The 17,870-nt window shown below is 39.6% G+C and overlaps 1 protein-coding gene and 1 long non-coding RNA gene across 3 annotated transcripts in view; one reads left to right on the top strand and one right to left on the bottom strand.

Moving 5' to 3' along the window:
- The window catches only part of rapgefl1 (Rap guanine nucleotide exchange factor (GEF)-like 1), a 41,553-nt gene that overhangs the window by 12,247 nt on the left and 11,436 nt on the right, over positions 1 to 17,870 (bottom strand). For both annotated transcript variants that reach the window (XM_058377095.1, XM_058377088.1), the window contains exons 2-8: positions 7,756 to 7,834; positions 4,381 to 4,531; positions 3,929 to 4,026; positions 1,768 to 1,880; positions 1,024 to 1,191; positions 520 to 617; positions 54 to 176 (exon numbers count right to left, since the gene is read on the bottom strand). In XM_058377095.1, the coding sequence (XP_058233078.1) occupies positions 54 to 176; positions 520 to 617; positions 1,024 to 1,191; positions 1,768 to 1,880; positions 3,929 to 4,026; positions 4,381 to 4,531; positions 7,756 to 7,834 (830 nt within the window). The remainder of the gene's footprint in view (positions 1 to 53; positions 177 to 519; positions 618 to 1,023; positions 1,192 to 1,767; positions 1,881 to 3,928; positions 4,027 to 4,380; positions 4,532 to 7,755; positions 7,835 to 17,870) is intronic.
- Positions 15,342 to 17,601, top strand: LOC131344655 (uncharacterized). The gene is made up of 3 exons (XR_009203352.1): positions 15,342 to 15,530; positions 15,729 to 15,787; positions 16,189 to 17,601. It is a non-coding gene; the product is annotated as an uncharacterized LOC131344655 (long non-coding RNA).

Raw genomic sequence — 17,870 nt, 5'->3', positions numbered from 1 at the left:
GGAACGTCTGTCTGTCTGTGTGTGTGTGTGTGTATGTGCAGGCTTTGTCTGACCTCATGGACACAGCTGAAGAGCTCCCAGTCAAACACCACCAGCTGGTTGGCCACTTCCTCTGCACTCATGTCATGAAGTTTACTGTCACCCGGGGACCAGTGGATCTCCTCAGGCAGGGGCATCTAATGTACGCATGTACGCACACACACACACACACACACGTCAATGAGAACTCTCACATGGTAAAACTACAGACTTCTTATAAACAATACAAATACTTACAGTTAATATCACAGCACACACAATTCATCTGGAAATTAACTGTTTTGTAATATCCAACTAATCTAATCAGCTGTCCGGTTCGGATGAGCCTGTGCCCAGATTTATTCACCCCATGGTGTCAAATGCACAGTTACCTCAAGGTGTCAAATACACAGTTAATTAGAGCCTGCTGGTCCTTTCTCATTTTTCATTTGAATTCATGTCATTTTTGCAAGGCAGGTGACTCAGTGCAAGGTTTCTCACCAGGCTCTCGAGCTCAGAGGGTTCACAAGCAAACAGGTGCGTGTTGACGCCCAGAGTGGTGAAGACAGCCTCGTCACTGGGACGGAACACGGCCTTCTCTGCGTAGAAAGACAAGAGCACAGATTGCAGCAGGATGTTAATGTTACACATGTGAACTCAACCCATACTGAGAAGCACACCGAAACATCAACATGCAAAACCGTCACACTGCTGTGTCTATTAAATGCAAAATTATATACAATTACGGCATCTACTACATAGGGATTCTTATATAAGCATGATTTTACAAGGGACTACTAAATTGCACATGCATACATGTGTGTATTTGTCTATTTATAGCCTGTATGTATAAAACGGGTTCATCCATGCTTCCTACTTCCTTCTGAACAAATGGTTTCAGGCTCGCTCCCTAATTTTCTTACATTTTCTCATAAATTTGATGAAGATTTGGCTTTTCTATTTAATGTTCCTCTAATACCTGGGCCTAACATTCTTGACACTTACCTCCAGATGAGGTGACAGCCACCAGTATGAGGTTGCCTGGTTGGGTCGGTTGCTCCTCACTATACTGGAGCTTTTCTCTCACCAGAGCCAAAATCTCTCCAACACGGCAGGACAGACGGCTGCGGATGGTCACGTACGAGTGGTCGGGTGTGTACACCCTGCAGAAAACTACAAAAACAAACGTCTTCTAAATCAAAAAGCCCTGCAGACTTTAGCAAAGCAACTCGGGTTTTGTATTTCTTTGAAACAAGACACCAAAAAATGTAAAATCTCTCACATTTAGTACTGGAAGTCATTCCCGCACTTATTTTATGAACTTTTTTTTTTTTAGTTTACTTTTCACTGTTGAAATGTCAACAGTTCACTGTAACTGTTTCTTGATCAATATATTGGTTTGCTGTCTGCTTCCTGGTCTGGTCATATATCTTGACTATAAATAGGCCTCAGCGGGCCAGTGAGGTCAGCAGCCATTTCCTCTTTAGGATTGCTTATCGACTAATTGCTTAGCGAGTCTGGAAGGCACTTGGCTCGAGTCACACCTCCAATAACGTCATATTAACTAATGAAGTCCAATAATTTATTTCAATAATAATAAAAACGGGGCGTCCCCTTGACCTCACTTCTGCTATACAGTGCTAATTAGGATTCCTCCATTAGCAAATAACTGCAGGTCTAATTTTACTGTAAGCTTTTTTATGTTTTAGCTGTTAAAGTCATGCAGTTAATTAAGTGGAATGAACTCACTTTCGTCTGAGCCACGGAAAGCCTCTCGCGGCTGCAGGCAGGCGTCTATGCGTCTGAAGTGGCGAAAGAGCGGACGCACCTGCTTCTTCCGACTCTCCTTGTCCTCCTCTGCCCTAGAAACAGAAAAATACAGAGAACGTCATTAACACAGAGCCTTGCGAGGGAGAGAGAGAACACAAACATCAGCATTATGTGCACAGTTTATATCAACAGCATAACCTGCAGCTTGTTTGCTAATTGGAAAGACGTAACCGATCATTTCTTCCCTCCGGCTTTCTTAGGATATAAACTATGATCTGGTCCCCAGTGGTGCTCAAAAGCGTCGGATTATTAAATCTCTACACTTTCAGAATGTAATAAGCACATACATCTGAAATTTCCTTTACTCATGCCCCCCACCCCCCCACGAATTGTCATAACCTACTGTTTTTCAGCAGTGCATTAACAGTGATCTACAGCAGACTGCGAGTTATGCTGCTAAGACATCATTCTTACACCTTAACATAAGTAAAAGATTTATTCTGGGAAAATATACTACAAGGTAATATAAGAGCACGATATAACACTCATGTTTAATCTCTTGCACGTGTTGAAAACATGAATACGAACACATAACTCAGCACAAACAAGTCATTGAACTAGACAAACAGATACCTGCTGTCTATATTAACCAATGTGTTTTTTTTTTTACTGTCATTAGTGTGTTCACAATTTTCTATTATTTGGAATTACTAAGTAGAACCAAACTAAAACCAGCACACGCTATCAATTTGCTTGGGTTATAACAATACTTTTACCAACATAACCTAATAAAATAGGATTGTCTCACACGTCTGTGGATTCCTAGAGACTCCACTCAATCCTGGTCCCTCATCAAAGCAAAATCCTTTTTTAAAATGGAATTTCATCATTTTCAGTAATCTCAAGTTTTTGGTGAATTAATAAACAGCTAAAAAAAAAAAAAAAAAAAAAAAAAAAAACTGCACAGAAAACTGGGCTTATAAAGAAAAAGGTCTTCTGGTCCTGCTTCATCATGGCTCAGTATAATAGTGCATCATTTCTATCACGACACATCTGCATGCTTCTCATGCTATCTTTGGAAGAAAATACTTCTCCAGACTGATACGCCTGTCAGAAAGTAAATGAGTAACAATTACCAACACTGCAGCTGCTGTATCAATATTTTGTTTCTCATTAATATATTCACTCATTCATAATAAATAATGCTAATGAATTTATTCTACTACATAAGGATGAACAACCTCCATGTATAGCGTGTTTTGAAAATAGTCTTAGAAAGTAGACCTTTATTTTATTTTTTCTAATCCCCTTTTGGGGGGTTTTAATTGTGTTATAATAACAGTTCTGCTCCCCACACTCCTTCACACATTCTTTCTACACTTTTCTTCTGCACACAAACAGCACTGCAATAAATTAGTGCATGGAACTGACAGATAAAGCCACACGCTTAAGGTGCGAAAAGAATGCTTTTATTCGTGTATTGTGTTTTGGTTGGCGGTCCTTATTTATTCGCTTTTTGTTCGCACTTTTATCTAGACTCAAATTTCTCAGAAAGTCCTTGGTATTGAGTCTGAGGCGCCCACGTGCATCTCCATTATGAAAAACAGAAATGGTAAAAAAAAAAATATATATTGAAAACATGTCCCTGATTATAAACAAGCAATCTGCTAATCGTGAATGAATGGTGTGTGTAAGGATCTTACTTTTGACTCCAAATTAAATGTGAAAGGTTTAAAGGCTTCATTAAATGGTGAAGGGATTTAACATCACATAAGGAACACATCAGTTACCAGATGCAACTCCATTCCCAATTAGCATCTTCACAGAACCGTGGCTTTGTGGTTCATAATAGGCTATCGTACATCTCCTGTTAGGATTTTATAGCTTGCTACTGTATAATAAAGAAGGCAGCCAGACATATAGGAAGGACTAGGTCACGTCAGATCTTTTTGTAATTTCCTTTAGAACTTTGCGGGGACCTGTAAAGCTGGATTTGTGGGTTAATGAGCGAAATGTGGATTTGGTTTTTAATCAAAATCATGCCGTGATGTTTGTTCCTGGTGTAACAAACATATTGGCTGCTATTGACTCACACAGAAAAGATCAAAAGTGGAGTAACCACCATGTTTAAGTCACTCACGGGTTGTGTAGGATTTCAGACCAGCGCTGGAGCTTTAGAACATCTTCCACCAGCTCGGGAAAGCGACTGAGCTCTTGCACGGCGCAAAGGTACAGGTCCTATTTGAAGAGAAAGTGAGAATAGGAGAACACACCTTAGCAAATAAACAAGTGGAATGGGGAATTACTGAGCGAATGATTCTAATGGTTTCTTCCTCAAGGGAAACAAAACTGATCTGTGTGTGTGTGTGTGTGTGTGTGTGTGTGTGTGTGTGTGCTGAAGAAAAGTTGGACTTGGAAAAAGCAGGCAAAACAATTACGACCTCAGATAGGCAGTGCTGAGTCAGTTTTGTTGCCATGGCAACGCTGATAGACTCCTGCACAGAATAACACTTGAAAGCTCTGGAGTGTTTTTCTCTCGGATGTGTGAATGGATGAATGTGTGTGTGTGTGTGTGTGTTTTGAAATTTGTACCTTGGGGAAGCTGTTGGATCTGTCCCCCTCCTCCTGTAGCAGTTCCCTGTATGTGTCCAGGTAGCGGAAGGCCACACTCAACACAGCCTGCTTCCTCTCCGCTCCATCCCAGGTGGGCCAGCCCTCGCCCTGCTTGGGTTCAGCTCCAAATCTTAGCACACCGTTAAGAAGGATTGAAATCTGCCATTGTGTACCAGATGACCTCCTACATATGACTTTTACTGTAAACTGAGATAAACTAGAGGGTCTTTTTTGTGACTACAACTACAACATATTAGTACCAAACCTGTTGAATTCTCAATCAATAAGTTAGAAAGTGGTGATTAAGCTTACATACACTGATCACCGACCATAACATTATGGTCACTGACAGGTGAAGTGAATAACGCTGATTATCTCCTCATCATGGCACCTGTTAGTGGGTGGGATATATTAGGCAACAAGTGAACATTTTGTCCTTCAAAGTTGATGTTTTAGAAGCAGGAAAAATGGGCAAGCGTAAGGATTTGAGCAAGTTTGACAAGGACCAGATTGTGATGGGTAGACGACTGGATCAGAGCATCTCTAAAACTGCAGCTCTTGTGGGGTGTTCCCGGTCTGCAGTGGTCAGTATCTATCAAAAGTGGTCCAAGGAAGGAACAGTGGTGAACCGGTGACAGGGTCATGGCGGGCAAGGAACATTGATGCACGTGGGGAGTGAAGGTTGTCTCCTTAAAATGACAGGAGGAGTTTATGTATTTTTTAGCAGGATTAGCAGTTAACAAGGTTTAGCAGCAGCTAGTGGGCTTTTAAGCAGTTAACTAGCAGCTCAGCTAATTTAGCTCATTTTAGTGACATAATCTCAAACATTATGGTACATTACCTTTACATTTACCTTCGTAAAAATTCAAGGTAATTGACTAGCAGATACTTAGCCAACTAGCTCAGCTAGCAAATGTTAGTAATTGGGCTTGTTTAGGATAGAGGAATGACTTGAAGATGTTGCCTAATTGTATGTATGTGCATAAATCCCGGCTTTAGCTCAGGTTCACAAAATTGTGAAAACGTTTTTGGGGGGTGGGGTCATTTATTGGGCTTTTAAATATTAAGCCGTTATTTTTAAAGCTTGTACAATGTTCAGATGTACTTCACAGGTACAAAATGAGATATTAACCACCTATCAACTAAGTAATCAACTACCTTCCAGTCATTAACAATGGAGGCACTTGATACTCACTCTTTTGAAAAGTGGCATTACGGATAGTGATATTGATATCATGTATTGCTCTATAAAGAATGCAGAGAGGCATGAACAAAAATATGTGATCCTATTTGTCCCATCTAACAAGCAGACACAAGCATGGAAAAACACAAAGAATAGCATGTGGCCATCCAGGCAGCATAATTACCACCTCAGAGCAGTGGTGAAGGCAAAGGAACACACCCATCACGTCTACACGCACACGCACACACACACACACAAAGACACACACAAGTTTCTTCCCTTATCTCATAGTAGTTTGTTATTAACAGGGTTGTTCAGGAAGTGCAAACTTTTAATTCAACTTGTTACTTACCAACAGACAAAACATCACAAAACAGTCAGGTATCTTAGTCAAATATTGCCATAGAGGGTCTCGCACGTCACAAGGAGTCGCACGTCAGTTATCTGTATGATTAGTACATAACATATTGATCAGAGTTTTGTTTTTCTGACTTCAAACTTCCATTTAGGCCAGTCTGAAGTTGCCCTGGTTATCTCCAGTGCTGCTCTTCAGATCTATTTAAAGACTGACTCCCAAACACCCTGTCCACATTTAAACCACTATTCCTGTTCAAAATGGCCAAACGGCCAAACAGGACATGCGCACAAACTGCCTTTGATGGCAGTCCAGATATAGTAACTGTATTTTTGGCCTCTTCTTGCCAAAGATCTAAACATCGTGCTGAGCTCAGTGGCACCTGGTTCTTAGTGGAGCAAACCAGCTCAGTGTTTCAAAGAGCTCAAGGTATGAGCTTTGCCCTCACTCACTCTGTGTGTGTTTGTATGTATGTATGTATGTATGTAAGCTACGAGAGAAGTTCTATTTTAAAATCTAATCCAATCGGGAATGGCGAGAGGGAAGACAGCCAAGGGGCTTTCCCTTTGTCTTCAGCAGGTTCAGCAGGAAGCAGACATGTTTCTACAACAAAAGATTTGATTAGGCCTGGATTTCCAGACCTGGAGAGGGGTTTTGAGGAGGTGAGATAATCAGGGCAGAGAGACACAGACAAAGGAAGAACTGGGTGCAGACACTGGGCGTTAGGAGAAGTGAGGCATGCAGGCTTCCCAGCTTTATGCTCTGGGAGCAGACGAGTCCCTACACTACTTTAGCTACTGTAGTTCAGAGGACAGACTCTTCAAACTGAGAATCTAGGTCATCCAAGGAGATTGGGGGCAATGACTGTCCTCTATTCACACGCACAAACACAACCCCAAACAACTCCGGCAAGAGCTGATGTACACCATCAAAATGACTGTATATTCCTAGTTTACATTTTTTTAATATAGTAGTATTTTACATAACACAACCTGAGAGAGAACAACGCAGTCGACAGTATGACTATAACAGAAAATATATGTTATAGTCACAGTATGGTTTTTCTGTGAGTATTGTGGGTATCATAAATAATCCAATAAGAGCAACAAACTCCTATGTCCTTCAGAGTAAAGCAAAAATTAACTTTTTCCATTTCGTTTAAGTTTTTGCAATACTTCTGAATTTAAAAAAAAACAAAAAACATTGAACTTCTTTCCTCACTTTGTGGGATCCGGCTTTCACACACGTCGCATTAAGTCTGTTTCTTGTGGGCGGGGAGCAACTGTTACTGTTGTTGCTTGTGGGCGTACACCGTCCAGTGCTGTTTTATTTAATTGTTCCAATGAGAAATGCTAGCAGCCAAAATGTTAGGTACAGCCCACAATTTATGCACACCACTTGTCTTCCAAAATATATGTTATATGATTTACATGTTACATGCTCGGCTTCAAAATAACATCTACTAAGCATATTGTTGCCTTAAACACATCGCCTTTGGATGTTCGAAGGTTTCCTCCGAGCCAGAGTAACTGTTGTGCAACCTACTATAAGCAGTGAAAAAGTTCTTACAAAGATCCCTGATAATATAAATACACCAAACCTGTTGCTACACGTCTGGAACAAAAATACGTACACGTACAAAAATAAGGAAATATAATATAAAATAAGTACACGTAACTTCGAAAAAAAAGAAGGGGGGTTCATATAAACAAACCCTACGATTTGCTAAGAAATGATCAATTTTCTTTCTTTCTATGGTTTGGAAGACATGCTCCTTAAATGCACATGACCGATGCTGATATTATGAGAAGGATACTGCTGAAGCAGGACCTGCTGCAACTTGTCAGATGCCAGGAAGATAGGGTGTGTCAACATGAAGTCGTCCAGGAGTATCTCTGCAAAAAAAAAAGAAAGACAGAGAGAGAGAGAGAGAGAGAGAGAGAGAGAGGAGAGAAAATTAGCACATGCGTTACAAAAATATGTTAGATGTGGAAACTGGAGGTTTTACACCAAGAACATTTTTTGCAGGCGAGAATATCATTAATCATGCCATGTACACACGTCTCCTCAACGACAGACCTGCTCGACCGGTCATGAACCCAAACATCTTTGGTGTGAAAAAAAGTTGTATTTTACCTTCTCAACTGTCACTGCGTTTTTGTTCTCTTCAATCCATTGGACAAAGCATGCCTGAGTAAATGCTTTCACATTCCTTTTGAAATAGCTGGAGGCTCCTGCATGTACGTAATAACTTCTCATGAACTCGGTTCAAAATTAGATCTGTCTGGTCAAAACATATGCAAAGATGGATAGAAGGAAATTGCAAAAAAAAAAAAAAAAGGGATACAAATAAAAAGTCTAGCATGCTTCGTCTAAGCATTTAGTCATTTAAACATTCGATTAAATGATTTCATATTATGTCTGAACCTGTGAAATACAGCTCAAGCTGGATGAATGGGTTTAGAAATAGAAATAGCCTTTATTTGTCACATATACATTACAGCATAGTGAAATTCTTTCTTCGCATACCCCACCCTTGGAGGTTGGGGTTAGAGCGCAGGGTCAGCCATGATACAGTGCCCCTGGAGCAGAGAGGGTTACGGGCCTTGCTCAAGGGCCCAACAGTGGCAACTTGGCAGTGCTGGAACTTGAACCTCTGATCTTCCGGGTTTAAACTCATGTGTGATGTAATTTCCATTTTTGGAAGAGGTCTCTAATAACAGTGCTTTCTAATAGTCAGAGATAAAGCGCTAACTTCAAGATTTCAGGCATAGGAAAGATTCTGGATGGAGGGCTTGTAAGAAAACACAATTTTTTTTTGTCTTAAGAAGAGAAAAGTTCGAGACTGGTGTGTAAACGTTTCTTTCGCATACATTCCTTAATGTATACAGTGTCAATGTTGGGTTTCTGTGTGTAGAGTATTATGACTCCTTCTATAGCAGATGGTGAACAGGAAAAGAGGGCGAGTGTGAACCCCTTGCTGAGCAAACAATTCACACCTCTCCATAATAACACTGGTCCAGAGATTAAAATAGGCAACACTAAAACTAAAACGTTTTTGATGGTAAAACACTATGCACCTGCCAAAAACAAATTATAACATTTAAACCTGCCTCACACCATGTTGATGATTTTCCAACAGCAGCACCATCATTACATTGACTTGGCTTGTCATGTATCCTGTTCTTTGTATGTAGTGCATGTGATATTTATGCACAGTATGCCTTGAGCCAATCACTGTGACTCTTGGGTGCCACAGAATGGAGGATTTATAAAGAGCTCTCTGCGAAGAATATCTGTAGATTTCAGTTTTGCTCTTTTTTTTCACAATAGAGTCTCTTTAATAAACATGACAAAACATCCCCAGCACAAGGAGAGTCCAGGTTCTGTTATTTCTACATATTTAACACCACATATACAACACGAAAGTCTTAAAGCTAATAACATTCATATATCCTTCATTAGCATTTTTGTACTGCTCAAAATAATGCATCGGTATCTAGGTTACATTCATCTGAAGCATATTAATCATTGATTAAAACTGCATGTGCTGCCACTTTAAAAATGATCCAAAAGAGTAACCTCGAAATGAGCAGAGACCTGAAAAGTAGGCCACATCCTTCACGTAGTATGCAAAAAGCTCATGCAAACAACTACGAGAAACACCTCAGGCTATTACCCAAAGAGCAACGCACAATGAAAATTCAGTAAAACACAGAACCGCTGAGCCCAGTGATGTCAAATCTGGTAAATGACGCTGGCCATTTAAGCAGATAACCTGATATCATGTGTTCCTGTCATCTGACTCCGCTGCTGCTTTTTCCTTTATGCTTTCTGTTCATGTCTCTTTCACTCTGACAGCAAGTTAAAAGCCAGATCAAATCAGTGTTTACTCTCTGTGGTCAGGTTAACAAGGTTGCGACGGGCTCAGGAGCAGTCCTCACTGTAGTTGTGTTAAACGCCAGGCCAGATGTGTGGGAGATGTTACTGACTGGTTGAGACTTGTCCTGGCTCCACATGGGTTGACTGGAAGTTTGGATGTGACGTCAATGGACTTTCAGCAATAGTGGGTGAAGGGGAAACACAAAGGCTTAAAAATGCTCAATAAGTGTAAAAAAAGAAAATGAAAAACTCCCTATTTCACAGATTTATACCTGACACTGTGTTTATATGATAGTTGGAGCCCTGTCCACATCGTCACAGCTGCAAATTTCTCATGGTTGCTAAGGAAACAACCCTTAAATGGGTTTTTGTGTATGTGTGTGTGTGTATGTGTGTGTGTGTGTGTGTGTGTGTGTGTGTGTGTGTGTTGGAGGGGAGAAAGAAAGAAAGAAAGAAAGAAAGAAAGAAAGAAAGAAAGAAAGAAAGAAAGAAAGAAAATGGGCAGTGAATCAAAGTGCTGCATACCACATTAAAGCAAATAGGATGCAAAGTTGCTAGGACTCACTCCAACGCAGTAGAAAACAGAGCAGATGAGGGACAGGAACAGAGCTAAGAGAATGATTACTCCATACTGCCCTTTAGTCCCACTTGTGTGTGTTAATCTTTGTCCAGCCTTTACTGATATGGCAGAAGTCTGCAAAATGCATATAAAGCGGCCTTCAGACCGATCTCCCAGTTTCCTGTGGGCGTGCTGATAAACTGTGTCATTGATTTAACAAAACAAGACCAGTCAAGCCTAGATTTTCCCAAACCTCAGTCTGCCCACCGATCAGACAGATCAGAAAGTCATCCACGTAACCATAGCAACCATTCCAAGACGTATTATTGCTTCTCTTCAGACTGGTTCTGACAAATCTCTGACTGGAAAAAGGAAAGAAAAGCTTTACTCTTATATATATATATATATATATATATATATATATATATATATATATATATATATATATATATATATATACATACACAAGTACAGAATATTTTTTCACTGCACCACCTAACTCACTAACTAAAAATGTCTGAAGGTCACGTTACATGAAATTCCTTGGTCAGGTTAAGCATCCAACACAACCAGATGGTGACAACAGTTAATATGATTAGTTCATGGCTATAAATAAAAACAAACCACAGTGGTTATGTTTTGATTCACAATCATACATATGACTGCACCACAGTCTCTGCAACAGAGGTGTATTCGAGACCATTCCCAAGACCACTGAATGTTTGGGCAATACCACACATGCCTAGAATATTTTCTTTGGTTCTGTCATTAATGTGGATTTTCTTTGTCCAGCAAGCTTCACATCTGACTAATCTGACTGTCTGTATTAAAGTAAAGCCACCCACTCTGCTACTGCACAGCTCCACTCTGAACAGATGACCTGGAGCAGAGAATAAACACATATTTCCGTCTATTCATCCTTTAACTTTCTGTTTCATGTCGTGACTTCACTGATCTGAAAAGGAATTGTAAATAAAATTAAATAAATAAATAAAATATAATAATAATAATAATAATAATAATAATAATAATAATAATAATAATAATGCAGATCCAACACTGGACTTACAGTCAACAAATATATAAAAAAAAACTTCAGAATTAATATAATAGGAATAATAATAATAAGAAGAAGAAGAAGCAGAAGAAGAAGAAGAAGAATTATTATTATTATTATTATTAATATCATTATTATATTAATTCTGAAGTTTTTTCATACATTTGTTGACTGTAAGTCCAATGTTGGTTCTGCATCTGAACCATGGTTGGTCTACCTTTCAGGTTAGGATACAGATATCCTGAGCAACTGTCATACACACACACACATTTCATCAAAGGGGATCAGTGAATAAATGCCAACCCAGGCCAGTAAAAAACACATCACCAGTTTGCTTTAATATATTGTAAGGTCTATGTCGGGCATAGTGTATAGCAGTGCTGAGTGCAATGTACTTTGATTGTACATATCCAGCAGTCTAAAAAGAGGAAATAATCCAAAGGAGGGGTAGTCCCTTTAGTCCAAATATAAACCTAACAACATACACAGTGCTAATCCCCACTGCTGAGTTAACACTTGAGTTAACATGTGGAAATAGATGATGCTTCGAGGAACTAAAAATAACACTGTAGAGAGTATGGATCCACTTATAGAGGGTTACAGCTCATACTGAACACCAGTTGTTCCCAAAGAAAAGCCTCACAGCATATAGAAATGGACTCCCAAGTGTGTTTTTATTTGGCTCCGAGTTTCAGGTTGATAAGAAAATGCTGTGAGCATAAACTGGGAAGGTCTGTTCAACTCAACCACAAAAACAAAATCATACAACAAGGAAACAAATGACAAATAATTGAATTAAGCATATTCAATTCCATTTGATGAATGATGAGTGCTGTCAATCATGCGTCATGTCAATCCCAATGATACTTGACAGAAATGTAATATCTAACCTGATGAGATGAATATGGTCCGCAGTATCTGAAATATAGGAAATAAAGCCTTTATGCCTCATGGTAAAATCCTTTTCTCTGCCCCCGCACTCTCCATCTCTCTCTTTCATCCATCGCTCTCTCTCTTTCAGCCCACCAGTGCACATTAAAGTGCAGTTTTAAGTGTAGCAAATCTATTGCCCAGTTTGGAACAAAGCACATCTTCAACACCCACTCCTCACGACACACACACACACACACACACGGAAAACCAGACCATACATCCACACACCTTGGGACGTATGAAATGCATATTAACAAGTATTCAAATCCTGGCACTTATTCATTTGCCAAGAATTTTTTTATCCAAAGCAATTTAAAGCCTAATTTCAGTCTTATCAAAACACCACTGCCAATCACAAAGACAGATATTTTATTCCTAAACACACAAAATCATCTGTTTTCATGGCCAACAGACTTGTTTATGAAGTTTAAAGAGCCCTAAAATACAACCTTGATGCACCTCAGACCATAATTAAAGAAAGAACTGTACTGTCTGGATATGTGACATATGTAACATCCGAATGGTTCAGGTTCCATAATCTACCTTTTCTTCACCCAAACTACATGCTTCTTAACATTTTCGGCAAAAGACACTGTCAACTGGCATAGAAAAACGATGTCTAAAAGCATGTCTGTTCCTCTGCATGGTATAATGCTATATTGACAAGTGCCCAAGTACATTTCCTTCCTTCCTTCCTTCCTTCCTTCCTTCCACTATTAACACTATTCTTCCTATAGGGTTTGATTTTCTTTATTAATCAGTTTTGCCTTATCTCCAGTTTGGTGCCATGAATGCAGGTTCAAGAGAAAGGTGTGAAAGAAATAAGGAGGGAGAGAGATGGCGTGATCGATAAAGAGAGAGAGAGAGAGCACAGAGAACAGGGCATGATGAGACAGAGCGGCAACAGTAGAATGAGTTCCCTGTTAATGCTTGGATGTTAATTAACTCATGAATTACATTTCATTACGCTTGATGGTTAGTGACGAGAGGCTCAGGAGCACAGTTCACACTCATCTTTATCGAGAGCTGAAAATGTCAGTGTGGACGCGCTCCCTCATAAATCTGCATTGCTGTTCCTACGAGCGCTTTATAAACCTGCAACGCGACATAAAATGTCAATTTCAAATTTTAACCTAGATAATCTGTTCTGGATGATCCTTATTAAATGAAGTCAGAGGAAAGCCTTATTAATCAGTCGCATGCCTCGGAATTGTACTGAAGCTGAAATACTGTCATTTAATAAAGAAGTGTTTGACCAAAAAATATATACAAATGTTTAAAAAGGAAGAGTAAATGAAGAAATCATTCCATATAAGATTTCAGTGCAGATATTAATTTTAATAGGAATTTGGTTTTGAAAGTTATATTGAAAGTGGTGTATGGAAAACTGGTATACCGCTTATCTAAGAGGTGGCAGCTGAAAGTGCGGGGGTGTGAAAGAGAGAGAGAGTGAGAGAGAGAGAGAGCGTGTGTGTGTGTGTGTGTGTGTGAAAGAGAAAGAGAGAGAGAGAGAGAGAGAGAGAGAGAGAGAGAGAGAATGTGTGTGTGTGTGTGTGAAAGAGAAAGAGAGAGAGAGAGCGAGAATGTGTATGTGTGTTAAAGAGAGACAGAGAGAGAGAGAGAGAGAGAGACAGAGAGACAGACAATGTGTATGTGTGTGTGTTTGAGAGAGAGAGAGAGAGAGAGAGACAGAGAGTACGACTTAAATGAACCATTAAGCCATTAAGGCTAATAAATGGACTGTAAAACAAAAAGGAATTGTAAATAAAAACTTATTGTTGCCATGTTGTGTTTTTTTGTGTTAGGAGATGTTCAGTAACATTTATAACATGCATTTTTAATCTCGGGTGTCTGCACGTGGTAACGGTTGGAACGTTTCCCAACATAGGAGAACGTTCCGGATAAAACCTTCTCAGTCACAGGACAACTTCAGGTGAAAGAAAAAGAGAAGCTGGTGACTGTTCACAGCCAAAAGTTTGTGGACATCTGACCATCACATCCCAGTCATTTATTACTCTAATATCTGTCATGTTAATTACATTTATCCATAACACATAAAATACCACCATAAAACTACCAAACCTCACGGTTCGCTGACCAACAACATGGAATAATTTGATATTTCAAATGAAATATTAATATTCTTCCTGAGTAATACACTGAGCATTGCTATAAAAGTAATAATAATTGCAAATAGTTCATTTTTTTGTAACATGCACTTGTAACTAAACCTCAGCACTATGTAAGTTGTACAGTTCACATTTACAGCATTTGCCAGACATCCTTATCCATTGTGACTCACAACCTTCTCATCATCAGCTAAAATGATATAATTCACACTTTTCCTCTTTCTCTGGTGTTTGCGATAAAAGCAGATGTTTTCTGTTTGTGGGAATAAAATGTATTAGTGTGTTAACGTCAGAGTGCATTCAAATACTAGTCTGTTCAAGTAATTAAACTTTGATAGCTCGATTACATATCACTGATTGTTTTTTTCTCACCAGAGAGAATGGGAGTGCTTGTGTGTGTGTGTGTGTGTGTGTGTGTGTGTGTGTGTGTGTGTGTGTGTGTGTGTGTGTGTGTGTGTGGGTGGGTTTTTGTGGAGTTGGGGAAAGGAAGGGAGATGCATTGTGAATAAGCTCCAGCTATTCTCACCCCTTCCTCAGCCTGCAGTTCAGAGGGTTCACCGGTTCAACGGGAAATCTCAGAGTCACGCTCACACATACCCCATAAAATCGTCTGGAATCGTTTTTTTTTTATTATCATTATTATTATTTTTCAGCTGCGCAGCTGAAATAGGCATTTTCAATGCAGGCGAGCTGAACAGAGGGAGGGTAAGATTATATAAATTGTGATAGACAAGCCGTTACCATGGAGGCCTTATCACATCTCAACCCCTGCTGCCTACGCACGTGCTCCTTTCCTTCTCGCTTTCTCTTCTCTTCAACGCTCTCTCTCACTGGCGCTGAAGCATTTGGCAGAGTAGGCAGAGAGATGCAGAGACGGTGTGGGAGTGTGTGGTTCTGTGTGTGTGAGAGTGAGAGGGAGAAACGATAGCGAGAACGGTGAGAATGTGTGTACAGGGTCTGTGTGTGTTCTCGAGAGCTGCCTGTTCATGTTTTTCGTATCGGTTTCATCTCGAGCCCTCCGTTTCGTTCCGGTGGGTATTACGAGCCTCCATCGGCACACACCCCACTTAACAGACGCTTTCAAATGCACAGGATTCGATCTGACTTACATTCAATATTACTAAAGACGTGTCCAAGTTATTCTAAATCCATGCGCAAACCATGACAGCTGTGTGAGATGTTATGTTATGTTATGCATTCAGACTACTAATTTGGAACTATTTATACAGGTTGTTTATGTGCAGCGTGGGTGGCCAGCAGCGACGGGAGCGCAGTAGCAGTAAGCCTGGTGATATATCAATATTCTGATAAATTATATCACAAGACTCATTTCTTGTTTCATGGATTTATAACGGCAAAGATTTCATACTGTTTAATAACAATAACAAACTTTGCAAGCAACTGATTTGATGTTCAAACTGTGTACTGAATCTTTAAAATTCTTTTATTAAATGTTTTTCAATTTTATTTATGAAGACAAACGTATCAGTGACTCAGCTTTGCACGACTGCTTTGATAGAAGTTTACTAGAAAACCTAAATATTGTGATTTATAAAAAAAGCGTATTGTAGAAATCATGATTTGCTTTTTTTTTGTCAGGTAATTAGGTTACAGCCCTTGTAAATATCAAGGTAACTTTAGGAGGTTTATATCCATATGCTAATTTTATATCCTTAATCCCTCCTTCAGATAGCAGAAGCTCTTTTTTGGCCTAACCCAGTTAGTGGTGGCCTCTGGAGTGATCGTGGACACGGGCGGCGCTCTGAGCCCCACACCGGCCTTATATCTGGAGCGCTGGGAGAAATGACATGGCACCGCTGCTATTACATAAGACATGAACAATAGAGCAGGAATGTGGCAACAATAATTACTTATAAAATATACTCATTGTGCAAAATACTGTTATAAAAATATCATGACTACCTGTGTGTTCATTTGCAGCATTTGGGGCAGTGTAACTGCTACTTAGATAAAGTCTGTTTCATTTGGAAAACAGTCACAACTCAATAACAATGTCTTCCAAAACTCCTTATTTTGGATTTATCTCAAAGCATGGATGTTTGAAGGCCAAAGGTTTTGGGACACTCCTCCAAATTATTGAATTCAGGTGTTGTTTTTCAGGAGTTAGTTTTACTGAAAGGAACTCTTAATGCTTCATCATACCAAGACATTTTGGACAAATGCTCCCAACTTTGTGGGAACAGTTTGGGGATGACCCCTTCCTGTTCCAACATGACTGCACACCAGTGCACAAAGCAAGGTCCATAAAGACATGGATGAGCGAGTTTGCTGAGGAGGAACTTCATAGAGTCCTGACCTCACCCTGACAGAACACCTTTGGGATGAATTAAAGCGGAGACTGCGAGCCAGACCTTCTCATACAGCATCAGTGTCTGACCTCACAAATGTGCGTCTAGAGGAATGGTCAAAAATTCCCCATAAACACACTCCTAAACCTTGTGGAAAGCCTTGAAGCTGTTATAGCTGCAAAGGGAGGGCCAACTCCATGTTAAATTCATGTGCATGTAAAGGCAAACGTCCCAAAACATTTGGCAATATAGTGTATATGTAAATGTGGGTGAAATATCATTATATGACACATGTAGACAGTTTCACAATGACAGTAACATCAGTGCCTCATTCACAAAACATCAAAAGTTCAAAGATACGTTAGAAATTAAACATGATGGCGTGTGCTGTTACACTAAATTATACCAGAGCATGGTTGAATGCTTAAATCTGATTGAAGGTGTGTGTTATTTTCATGGCTTGTACCCTAGTTCCAGCTGTAACATGAACGATGAACGGTTCGTATTAATGCACTTCTTCTAATGTGCTATTGTGTCTATATTAACGGCTCATATAGGAATTTGCACAGCAGATGCGCCGCAGAGTCTTACAACAAAAGTTAACAAATTTTTAACAAATTGTGTTTAATAAAGTAAAACATAAACTATGACACTGCTGTTTTTAGGAGAAATTTATCCAACTTATATGGAAAGGATCTCATTGTTCAGGAGAGAGGAGTCTACATTTTCTGGTGTCTTGGTAAATTGATAGGGCGTAGTTTCAGAAAGTGAGAGAGAGAGAGAGAGAGAGAGACAGAGAGAGAGAGAGAGAGAGAGAGAGAGAGAGATGCTAGTGAGGGAATGACTATTTCCTATAGTTATAACGGAGGTGAGAACAGGAACTTGTCTCAGTTGTCTCTCTTGTCTTTTATATTCTCATATAACAGCTATTTCTTTACTCAGCAATTTAACAATGACCACACATACCAGTCTGTATTTACATTTACTGAGTGGAAGACACCTGAGAGAAGTTAGCTCCTGTTATAAACTTGCGTTATAACACGCTTATAGCAGTCATTCTTG

The sequence above is a fragment of the Hemibagrus wyckioides genome, linkage group LG02, assembly GCF_019097595.1.
Source record: "Hemibagrus wyckioides isolate EC202008001 linkage group LG02, SWU_Hwy_1.0, whole genome shotgun sequence".
Classification (NCBI taxonomy): Eukaryota; Metazoa; Chordata; class Actinopteri; order Siluriformes; family Bagridae; genus Hemibagrus; species Hemibagrus wyckioides.
This window is presented reverse-complemented; position numbering and strand designations above follow the sequence as displayed.